The 12317-nt window shown below is 42.9% G+C and overlaps 1 protein-coding gene across 3 annotated transcripts in view; it reads right to left on the bottom strand.

Moving 5' to 3' along the window:
• Positions 1-12317, bottom strand: part of Znf106 (zinc finger protein 106) — a 56356-nt gene that overhangs the window by 20390 nt on the left and 23649 nt on the right. For 2 of the 3 annotated variants that reach the window (XM_057780209.1, XM_057780211.1), the window contains 6 exons: positions 11244-11441; positions 5708-7858; positions 4150-4777; positions 2804-2873; positions 669-823; positions 528-588 (listed from right to left, as the gene is read on the bottom strand). In XM_057780209.1, coding sequence (XP_057636192.1) covers positions 528-588; positions 669-823; positions 2804-2873; positions 4150-4777; positions 5708-7858; positions 11244-11441 — 3263 coding nt within the window. The remainder of the gene's footprint in view (positions 1-527; positions 589-668; positions 824-2803; positions 2874-4149; positions 4778-5707; positions 7859-11243; positions 11442-12317) is intronic. The other variant, XM_057780212.1, reaches the window with a different exon arrangement.

Genomic DNA, 12317 nt, shown 5'->3' with positions numbered 1-12317 from the left:
AACAAACAAACAATAAAAAATAGAAACAAATAAGAAATTAAATTAATAATGTGATAGCATCCTCCCTTTAAGTTGTCCAAACAAAATGTAGACAACCAACAAGGGCAGAGAAAAAAAAAACCAAATATTAAAAGCTTATCCAAGTCATATAGTTACTAATGGAAGCCAAGATTTGAATTCAGTGCTTCTGATTCCTAACCAAAAGTCTCCACTGCTTCTTTTCCTCCTTCCATTACTGCAGTCCCACACTATTAACTGAACCTATGGCCTTGCCAATATCAAGCAAGCACTCAACAGCTAAGCTATATCACTAATTCTTTTTACTCTCTCATTTTGAGATGTAGGCGGGTCTTGAATTCACTCTCTAACCCAGATAAATCTCGATCTCATGATCCTCCTGAGCAGGAGACTACAGGCCTGGCCACTCAGCCCAGTTGTTAAAACACTTTTGAGACGCACAGGCCTCTGGGTGAAACCCTGGAGACATGCAGGAAACTGTGTGACACTCCCATGGCTTCTCACAATACCTTGTAATCCTTGTAGAATCTGTATTCTGTGAGTCCTCAGTGCGTTCATCTCCATAGTTATCTGAAAGTAAAATACTTTGCTAAGCATTCTCGAATCCAACACCAAGCTTGCCAGCGTTCCCAGTATTCTCCAGCTGTTACCTGCTGCTTGAGCATGAGCAACCTCTGAACTTCCACATAAGCTGTCTGCAGAGCAGCCCGCGCCTGCAGGAGGTTGTTATCCATGCACTGCAGCGACTTGTTCAGTTCTTCCTCTCTTAAGGAGATATTCAGTAGCTGGTCAACCTGAGAACGTTCTGTCAAAACAAAACAAAAGGGCCGGTTTAATAATAGTTCCTTCAAAGGTAGAAACACACGTGCTCAGCACAAACACACCTTTTCCCCCGACAGGTAAACAAGACTCATGGATCTCATAAAACAAGAACCAGAAGGGGACTTTCAGTTTCCTACCCCCGCTCACTGTGTTTGAGATCTCAGCCCTAGAACAGAGGGCTCTGGTCGTGTTTCCCTTTCTTCTGCTGTCCGTTGAGCTCCTCACTTAGGGCTTTGGGCGAGACCAAGTCTCAGACTACAGAACGTGCTTTTGAAACCATGTTCTCATCTGTTTCTCAGATTCAAACAGTTCCCTTTAACCAGACTCTTGCTGGTTTTTTGAGACAGGGGCTACCTGGTCCTGGCTGACCTGGAACTTTCAGGCCCACTTGCCTCTGTCTCTGTGGAGAGATGGGATTAAGGGCATCAATCACAACTGGCCTATTTATGGTTTTTGTTGTTGCTATTGTTGGGGTCTCATTACATAGCAGAGTCTGGCCTTGAACTTTCCATGCATTTGATAACCTCCAGCTACTTACTGGTCCTCCTGCCTCCACCTCCCCAGTGTGTTGAGGAGCACTTTTTGTTCCGTGACTGTGTTGCAGTTCTCTTTACTAAAGCTCCCCCAATGATGATGCTGAATAGAAACCTAAATGGACCCAAATCAGAGACCGTTCTTTCTGCTACAAACTCCTTAATTCACATCAGAAAAGCAAACATGAAACCTCAAAAATATAAAGGTGAAGCCAGGTGAGCTGGCTCCCAGCTGCAATCCCAGCACTTGGGACTTGGAGGCAGAGCTACTCTGAGTTCAAGGCTAGTCTGAGTCACAGGACAACAAAAAAAAAGTGAGAGGGACACCAATTTAATTAAATTACCTGTTCCTTCTCATTCTAATTGGTGAAATTAGAATCAGTGAAAGTTCCTGCCTATACATATATGCCTAGGATATAACTTAGCTTTCAGTTCTATATGGCATCATGTTTTCTTCAGCAGCAGCAACTAACGTTGCAAGAAATCATACTTCACTTTTTTTTTTTTTTTGGTTTTTCGAGACAGGGGTTTCTTTTTAACAGTCCTGGCTGTCCTCAAACTCACTAAGATCTGCCTGCCTCTGCCTCCAAAGTGCTGGGATTAAAGGTGTGTGCCACTACTACCATGCTCTTTTCTCTGCTTTTAAGGAAGACCACAATATAAGAAAAACCATGTACGAGTCAGGTATAGTGGCACAAGTTTGCAATCTAGCTTTCCAGAGGCTAAAGCAGGATTGTAGCCCAGGCCATCCTGGGTCTATAGACAGGTGATACCCAGTGCTGAGGACTGAACCAGGGACCTCATGCCTTCTAGGCAAGTAAGTACTTTACCACTGAGTCACAATTCAGTTCCTTTCTCAATAAAAACAAAACAAAAAAAAGTACACTTACAGCAAGCCTTGTGGTATGATGCTCTAAGCTTGTAATTCTAGCACATGGAAGGCTGAGACAAGAGGATCTCTCTAAGTCTAAAGCCAGTCTTGACTACATAACAATACCTATCTCAAAGGCCAGTCTTGACTATATAGCAATACTACCTCAAAACAAACAGTAAATACTCTGAAGCAGATGTTCAGTGTTTGATGACTGGAAACTGACATGTCAAATTATAAAAAAGCTAAAGTGCTATCGGAAACTTCTTGTGCTCAGAGATACAGGTAGAGCGCCTGCCTAGCGTGTATGAAGCCCTGGGTTCAACCCCTAGCATTGCAAAAATAAAAACAATAGGCCAGGCAGTGGTGGCACACACCTTTAACCCTAGCACTAGGGGGGCAGAGGCAAGTGGATCTCTGTAAGTTGCAGGACAGCCAGAGTTGTTAACACAGAGAAACCCTGTCTTAAAACAACAACAACAACAACAACAAAAAAAGACTCCAAACAAACAAAATAATTAAAACAATCATGTTCTGCTATAGAATTCTATAGCCGTACCTTTCTTTCCTTTAATTTTCCTCCTTTTATTTTTTCTCTCAAGACTTGGTAGTTCAGGGGAAGATCCATCCTGAAGAGAAAGAAAATTGAATATTGATTCAATATATAAATAAGGGAAATTCTGCAAGAGAGGGACAAAAAGAATGTTTTTTTTTTTTTTTTTTGGTTTTTTGAGACAGGGTTTCTCTGTAGCTTTGGTGCCCATCCCGGAACTAGCTCTTGTAGACCAGGCTGGTCTCGAACTCACAGAGATCTGCCTGCCTCTGCCTCCCGAGTGCTGGGATTAAAGACGTGCGCCACCACCGCCCGGTAAAAAAGAATGAGTTTTAAGATAGCCATATGATACCTTTTGCTACTGCTATCATCTCTGAGAGAACAACACAGGCCTTGTGCACAACTCAACCATTAGTTGACTTAAGGTTTCTAATACAAAGCCTAAGGTTCTGGTCTAGATTAGTACAGCCCATGTGCCCAGCCTTCCATGTAGGTAAAATGACATGCAGATGAGACAGGCAGAGCCAAGGACATTTTAATTAATTGATTTTGTCACAGCATAGGTTCCACTCTAAATTTCCATAGTTTCCAACAAGAAGCTAAACTACCTAGTAGGCAAACCTCAAGATAATGGCTTTTCAAAAGGGTACATCTCAAGCTTCAAGAATATTTAAAATCACTAAAAGTATCTTCTCTGGCTTAGAGAAGCAGACTCAGGGCTTGAAGTAGGTCTAAATCTGTTAATCACTTCAGTTTCAAAGGGAGGGGGTGCCAGATTACAGACAGTATGACCACCAACAGCTTTTTTGTTTTGTTTTGTTTTTCCAGAGAGGGACCTTGGAACAGGGATATCACCACCACCACCACCATCATCACAGAGCCAGAGGAGTACAAGTTGGTTAAATGAAGGCAAAGTGTCTTACAGGATCAGGTGGGGTACTATGGACAAAAGACAATCAAAAGGACTCAGCAGTCACTACACAATGTCTATGTATACGCACTCTACCACTATCCAATCTCTTCAGCGGTAAGCCTTCCACATTCGCACACGCCTCTATAAAAGCAGAGTGAGTTTCGCCTGGAGATGTGACCTCTCCTGAGGCAGGTGAACCACTGCTTTGGAGATGACGTCAGATTTTCCAGGTACTGTACATTCGTATCACATTATATCTAGCTGAGTGGAGCTACTCAGGAGAGGAGCCAGAAGGATGAAGGTCAAGAGTCTTATATTCTACTTCAGAGCAAAGGAAACTACATCCAGATAACCCAATAAAACTCAGTTGAACCTTTCTTATCAATACTCAAGGTCTTCATACAAGACACCTTACAAAAGCACGGGGACTCATACTCACCCCGGTGGCTCTTCTCTTCTTTCTAACACTGTGCCCATCGTTCTGCTCAGCACCAGAGGTACAGCTACTGTCAGTGGCTGCATCTGCTAGGCTGGAGATCGCATGAACTGAAGATGCATTTGATGACAGTGAGTTTCCTTCTCCACTGCTCTCCTGGGCACGGTGCTCCAATGATGGTGTAGACCTCTCCTGGCTGTGCAGCTCTCTGGCCGAATGCACGAAAGGCATTATGGGATCAGATGGTAACTGTGCACTATGTCGCCTTTGGGTAGGAATGTTCCCAACCCTTTCACCTGTTCTGACAGACGGAGTCAGAGGTGCCACTTCCTGATCAAGATACATGGTTGCCTTTTGACTCGGGGCAGCACTTAATGTGTTACTAGGTGAAGCAATCTGCTGGGGTTCATTTTCTTTGCCGGTACCTTCCTCACTAAAGAAGCTATATCCAGGAGCCCTGTCCACGATCACGCTGCTTTCAGAAAGGCTTCGTTTTCTTGCCAAGCCGGAGGATGCGGAAATGGAAATACCTTCCCAATGGAATCCTTCAAGTCTGGACAGATCAGGCTCTTCATCTAAATCCAAGACTTCCTGTTCATTTTGAACCAAAGGTACCATTTCTATGCCAAACCTTTAAAAAGGAAAAAGAAAAAAAAAAAAAAAAAAGAAAAAGAACAAATCAGACGCGGCTGGGGAGGAGCACAGGAGCACCATTTAATGTGGTAGGTTAGAGGTCAGTTCCTGCAAGGGATTCAGAGAGGAAACAAACACTGCAACGCCACAGGCACTAAAACGGAACGGTACACAGTTACAGAGTGCACACAAGTTAGTAACAGCTGGGTTGTCCTTCCCCCCTCAAATAGAGCTCTTTTTCCATAATAAGCATTTTAAAAACAAAGAAACCAGTTTACCAAGCATTCACAACCACTAAGTATGCCTCTCTATACTTTACCACACCATGCACTATTCAAAGGCCTAAGAAAGAAAAATTAAAGAAATCAGCAAGAACAGTAAAGACCCTGAGCCTGGAGGGTCACACTTATACTGCTGCAAAATTATGGTTTTTCAAGTAAGCAAACGTATGTTGAACACTCCTTGACCATTCAGAGCAGCACCTCAAAACGTGACGAGAGCTTAGGAAAAAGCACTCTGACCCTTACTGCAATCTCCAGAGGACATGGAGCGAGGTACCCCTGAGTGGAGTGACAGACGGCAAGAGCAGTTACAGGGAAAATTTTACCATTGGTTCTAAACATTAAGGTTCAGAGGGAGATACCACACTCTAGTCCATTTAAGCCAAAGTGACAGATTTCTGATGGCGTTTTCCTAGGTCCATAGTGAGTTTCTCAGGTGTGCCCCATCTTTACTGCACTGTCAGGAAAGACTGTCACATGTGCCAGACAGGGGCAGTCATGGTTTGATACTGAATTAAAGAAGACATCTACAATTGATATTTTTGACATACATTTAATTAAGTAGAACATAAACTCTCTTTTAATCAAGGCTAAAAGGCGGTACCCTTCAAAAGAAAGCAAGGACAGATACTGAAGGAGGCACACACCTGGGTAAACCTTTGCCCAGCTCTTGCTTTTTCTTGGTTACTTGTTGAATGACCTGTTCCCAGTTGACATTTCTCCTTGAGGCATTTAGAATCTGTCGTAGGGTTGGCTTAAGCCCAGACTCCTTTTCTGTTTCATTCTTTCGGTGGCCGCTAATATTCCGAATCCGTCGAGCACTATTGAGGTTTGGCTCTGGAAGATGTGTTCCAGTTTTGCTCTTCAAACTAATGTGTCGGGTTAGATCTCTCTGGAGCGAGGCAGGAAAACCAAGTTTACTTAGATCTGGCAGGAGTGTGCCTGGGGGCTGATTACTGATATCACTTTTTTGAAGCTCTGTGTCCAAGCTAGTGCCCTCAAAGCTCTCTGTTTCAAAAGGTCCATCAGATTTAACAAGGTTGTTATCGTGTGTATCTTCTAGAGAGGTCTTCAAGTCTAGCAGTAAGCTGGAGTGTGAACTGGCTGTTGCCGCTACCTCTAAGTCGGCCTCTTCCTGGTGAACTGTGGGATCGTGTGGGGAGGTGGAAAGGTTCCCAGATGTGCCCAGGACCTGGCTCCCTTGCTCCTCACCCGCAGTGTGAGCGCTACAGGATGCGGCCTCTGCAGCTGCCAGATCCACTGCTCCACTTTTTACGCTGTGCTTTTCTGGATCAGATGTGGTACCATCAATTTCAGCCGAGCGCGCCTGACACTCAACGTTTACAGAGTCTTCTGCTGACTCTTCTACGCTCCTACTTTCTTTTACACGGTTCTCAGGCCTTTTGGGCGTGCTAAGGACTGGCTTCCGCGGTGTTTTGGAACACTGGAGTGCCTCTTGAGCTTTCTGTGATGTGTCATTTAACTTCTGGTCAGGTTCCTTTTCAGAGCCTGACACAGTTTTACTCCCCTTTAAAACACGAGGGCATAAGTCATGTGACTTGGGTGAGTAGGAAGAACCATGGCTACCTTCCACAGTGGATTTGTTCAAGAGATATGAATGATCTCCAGGAGAAAAGGACTTTGTTTCATTGTTTTTTGAGCGGTTCTTTAAACTATGTTTATGAGGGCCTGTTTTAGGAGTTGGAAGTGAAAGGAGAGGGGATTTCAACAATGGACTCTTATTTGACTTCCGATGTGGTTCAGACTGTTCAGTAATAGGGCAAGCTCTCGCCGCCTCACAGAAAGCAGTGCCATCAGGACCGGCTTTGTGACTGGGAGATCCAGGACGCACTCCCTTTTGTGTTTTTAGCATCGTTTTATCAACGGGTTCTTGCATTCCTGCAGTTATTAAGCTAAAATTAAAGAGAGGTTTATCCACCACTTCTGACTTGTTGCCAGTGGCTTCTCTGAGGGCCGACTGTAAATCTGGAGTCTTCTGGGAAGGGTAAGGTGCCCAGCGGCGGAACTTCTCCCTTGCTGTGTTGCCGTTCTTTCCATTAATTTTTGAGGTTGTTGTTTCTGTCTGTTTAGTGGTCTGACTTTCCCGCTGCTCAAAATTGAACTCGAGTAAGCCTTCCGAAGGAAACTTGTCACTGGCAAACCCCTCGGCAGGACCTCTGTACTTGCCAGCTTTGTCACTGTCCTGCCACTGCCATTTGTATCTCTCTTGATTGTACTTACTTGGCTTATTAGGTTTTTTGTTCCACATCTTGGTCATGTCTTCCATTTGATAGTTAGAATTTCTGTTTCTGCCTTGTTGAAATTTGTCTCCAGTGCCATTGTAATTCCAACTATTTGTACCACGCACACTGGATTTCCAGTTTCCATTACTGTTATTCATGTGCCAGCTGGAAAAGCCACCTGTTCCTTCAGAATGCCAACTGGAATTCCTTCCTGTACCATTATAGTTCCAATCCACCACCCCATTGTTTGAATGCCAACCTCCAGAGTTGTTGTGATTATGGAACCAGGCTGATGAGCCCCTTGCAGCACCTTTATGCCACCCAGAACCTCCTCTTGGCCCACTGCTATTCCTCAAATGCGGAAAGCTGCTTTTCCTGGTGTTATTAAAGCTGTCCTTTTCCCATTTCCAGTCCCGCTGCGCAGGTCCACGGTGATGCCTCGCTGGCTGGCCATAGCTCTCTCTGTCTTGGTAAGGGGCTCGGTCTTCTCGTCTCCACTGGGGTTGCCTGTCATCTGAGTTTCTTTCTTGGCTGTTACTGGAAGGCTCATTTTGTCTGAAAGAAAAACAGTTTGTCAGAATGGATTTAATGAAATTCTTATAAATTCTTTTTTTAAAAGGCATAACCCACCCAAACACTCCTACTCCTTTCCTCTTCTTCAATTACAGAATGGGCCTGCTTTTACACCTGTAACCTAACAGACTATCTTCCCCTTCATTCTAGAAATATTAAAAATTGGATACATTTATACTGTCTTCCCTCTCTGGCTTCTATTGGGTTTTCTGTGGTGGGTGGTTAATGTTCTAAAATTTTGTTCCTATTATCTTAGCATTTTTACATTGTGAGGCTCTTTTCCAAATAAGAACAGTTTTTCTGTTTGGAATAGGCTTAGAACCAAGCTGAAACAGTGAATTAGGTCATAAACAGGAGTAAACGGCACAGGCCAAGTAAGAGTTCCCACAGGAGCTACAAAGAACTTAGGAGCTAGAGGCACTTTACGAGCCTGCAGCTGATCAAGCTATTCATGTTAGATAAGGAGTCCACAAAAAAGGAGGGCGTTTAATATCACAGCAGTAAGTAAAACCATTCCTCTCTACAGACTAACTCATGGTGTGTCTAACATCCCAGCACACTAGGTGCTCAAAACACCAGGGAATAAAGTGAGCTAAAGTTATACAGATTAATTCATTAACACTAAGTACTTCATCTGGATCTCCTCATGAACTCTGATAACCCAGAGACATACATTTACTACTTTAAATGGAGAGGCGGAATCACACAAACACAGAAGGTAGAGCAAACCCTGAATCCTGACTCTGAACCTAAGAGGTTTTATACTAACCACTTAGGCCTTGATCTAATAAAAATGTCAACAGTTTTCGTAGTTGAGTTTCTTTCTCTAAACTTGACAGAGGGCTGGAGAGATGGCTCGGCAGTTAAGAGAACTGGCTCTTTGGGGTTCAATCCCCAGCACCTGCAAGGCAGCTTATTAGCAACATCTGTAACTCCAGTGCCAGGGGATCTGACACTCACTTCTGGCCTCCATGGGCACCAGTCATGCAAGAGGTGCCTAGATATACATACACCTATACTACATAAAATAGTACAATCTTAGACTGGGCATGGTGCACACACCTCTAAAGAAAGCACTGGGGGGGGGAGGGAGCTGGAAAGATGGCTCAGAGGTTAAGAGCATTGCCTGCTCTTCCAAAGGTCCTGAGTTCAATTCCCAGCAACTACATGGTGGCTCACAACCATCTGTAAAGAGGTCTGGCGCCCTCTTCTGGCCTTCAGACAAACACACAGACAGAATATTGTATACATAATAAATAAATATTAAAAAAAAAAAAAGAAAGAAAGCACTGGCATGCAGAAGTAGATGGCTCTCTGTGAGTCTGAGGTCAGCCTGGTCTATGCAGTAAACTCCAGGCTACTAAGGCTACATAGTAAGAGTCTGCTCCAATGAACAAAAAACATTCTTACATTTTAAAAACTGACATTAAATGGCTTTTTTTAAAAAAAAAAAAAAAAACATTGATTGTGTGTGTGGGCACGGCACTGAGCATGTGTGTAGATCAGAGAACAATTCATGGGAGTCAGTTCTTTCCTTCATGGGGGTTTTGGGGATTGAATGTAGGTTGTCAGGCTCGACTGCAAGTTCCTCTCCCCATAGAACCATCTTCACAGCTCTTTTATTTTTGAGAAAGGGTTTCTCTATGTAGCCCTGGAACTCAGAGATATGCCTGCCTCTGCCCACAGCGCTCTGATAAAAGCACCGCCAGGGCCTGGCTATCTTGACTGGCCTTTAATGCTTGTAGTATGCTGGATACAAATCAGTTCCTTTTTTACAAGATAAAGTTAAGAAATTCACCTAGGCTGGAGGCAACACTAGCCTATAATCTTAGCACTTAGGTCAGGGCAAAGAAGGTGAGTTGGACTACATAAAGAGACCCGGATCCAATCAATCAACACAGAAAAGAAGTGCATGATCTTACAGAAAGAACTATGTCACCGCAGGGACATACAAGACTCAAAGAACAGTAACTGTGATATCAGTGTCTAATCTTAGCCTCTGATGTTTAATCATTTAAATAGCAAAGCTTTAATAGTAGTTTTGTTGTTAACTGTTAGAAATTAGTGCCCTATAGCCCAGCAGTGGTGGTGCACACCTTTAATCTCAGCACTTGGGAGGGCGAGGCAGGTGAATCCCTGTGAGTTCAAGGCTAGCCTGTTCTCCAGACTGAGTTCCAGGACAACCGTTTCGGAAAAAACAAACCCACATCCCCCAAAAGAATTAATGCTCTAACCTTCCTGAAACAGAAGCACAGACTACAGCTGTACTGTAGCTATGAGAATGGCATCAGAAGAAGTAAGAATTCAAGGTTGCTATGGGCATTTCAAGACTAAGAAAATCTTCAAGGATGTTTAAAAAATATTAATACATAGTATAAAGCTACATATTTTCTACCTATATTTAAATCTCTAACATAAAAAAGGTGAGTAGGTTTAATATTCAAGAAAAATCTTTAAAAATTTGTTTGAAATTTTCTCATCAAATGTTAAGATTTTAATTGTTCTCTGCCTCATTAAGTGAGTTGCTTAGGGCAAAGTCCGGTGTGGTAGCACACGCCTGTAATTGCAGCACCTAAGTGGAATCATCTTTGGCTATGAACAAGCTGGAGACTAGCCATAGCTACATGACTGCCTTGCTCATTTAAAAAGAAACAAACAAAATTTAAGGCCATAAAATCAGTTAAGTAAGACTATAAATGCCTAATACACAAATACATAAACAAAGGTATAAATTTGGGAAGTAAAATTAGGGAACTTACAGTGCTCAAATTTACAATATTAATATTTATAGAAACACCCAGAGTGAACCAGACATTGTGTAGTCATTAAAATTTCAAAGGTAAAATTCAAATCTGGCAGAAGCACTGTGCTAATTTTAAGGGGTAATCCTTCCCCTAAGAGATATTATTTAGGCCATAAAAATATTTAATGAAAAATAATATAAATGAATAATAGATGAAATGTCAATTCAACAATGCTTATCTTATACGCCATAGCCTTCTAGCAGAAAACTGGATACTAACAAAATCGCTCCACACACAGCGACTCAAGACGACAGTTTTCAGGTGTGTAGCTCTATTAATCAGCAGCTGTCTAAGGACAAAACTGAGTTTAAGGACAGATAATACAGCAGGTCATAGTCCTTCAGTCTCCAAACAGCAAACTCAAACAAAACTTTGTATTTAAGGTAAGATTAAGTTTTGCCTCTTAAAGGCTTACTTTCAAATTTCAAATCACGAGCCTGGGAATGTAACACAGTTAGTGGGGAGCTTTCTTAGCTACACAAAGTCCTAGAGGTTCCCCCCAGAACAGAAAAACTGTCTATGTGAGATTCTATCTCAAAAAAACCCCAAACAAAATGACTTACCGACTTTGTTCTTTTCTTTCCTTTATTAACTGAACAAGTTCCTTGTCAAAATAATCTTCTTCTTCCTCTTCCTTTCCATCATCTTCTCTTTCCTGGGCATCAACATTATCTTTGTGCAACTGGCCAGAAATGTGCTTTGCATATGCAGAGAGACCCACTTCTGTGACCCCGCACACTCGGCACTCATGACTAATGTCCCTAGGGAAAGAGGGAGATGAGGGACATTCAATTCTCCCCACTGGCATGGCACACTCACCAGATCGCTAGTTTCCTCTGAAAGACACTGCACAATTGGGCAGAGCGAACAATCAGTGCTGCTAAATGTCAATGCGCCTTTCATCACTTTCAGTAAACTTGTTTATAAATTACATCGAAATAAATTTTAGATACTTTTCCAGCAATCAAGAGGCAACACACTTCAGATCAATGAGATTTAGGAGAAATCTTCTTGAATTGCTGTACTTAAAATCTTGCCAGAGGAAACATGGTGAAAGGGGAGGCAGGGCAGGGGGCTCAGAGCAAACACAAGCTGCCCTGGGGCACAGCCATGGTGTCAGCTGCACCCAGAAAGTCTGGTGACAGCACTTCCATTTAATCTCCAGCTCTCGGGCATTCTTCCAGTGAAGGCTGAGGGTGGAGCAAAGAAGAGGGGAACAGCCAATGTCAACGGGGTAACTAAATTGGAACAGCTGGCATTCTGCCTGGAATGTGAAGATTCCGGACCCTGGCAAATGACAGCGGCAGTCCCAGCAAATGTTCTTAGTCTGGATGATGCATGTGACACATTCTGCTTCAGCAGGGCTTACTTTAAAGGGGATGGAAAACATGTCAGTTGTAGGAAGTTAACAGCTGTGTTAGGCAAATGTTTTCTCTCAAGTTTCAGAAAATGTTGCAGTCCCGATACAAGCAAAACTGGCTTTTATCTAAACTGGGTGACTGGATTGCTTCTGTTTTTCTTTTACTTGACACAATGGCAAATCTCATATTTGGCCAGTCTTAACAAGCAAAATCTTAAATCCTCTTAGACCTGTAGCAAATCAATAATGTAACTGCTTTTAAGCTTCCTGCAATCCT

The sequence above is a fragment of the Chionomys nivalis genome, chromosome 9 (genome assembly GCF_950005125.1).
Source record: "Chionomys nivalis chromosome 9, mChiNiv1.1, whole genome shotgun sequence".
Taxonomy (NCBI): Eukaryota; Metazoa; Chordata; class Mammalia; order Rodentia; family Cricetidae; genus Chionomys; species Chionomys nivalis.
This window is presented reverse-complemented; position numbering and strand designations above follow the sequence as displayed.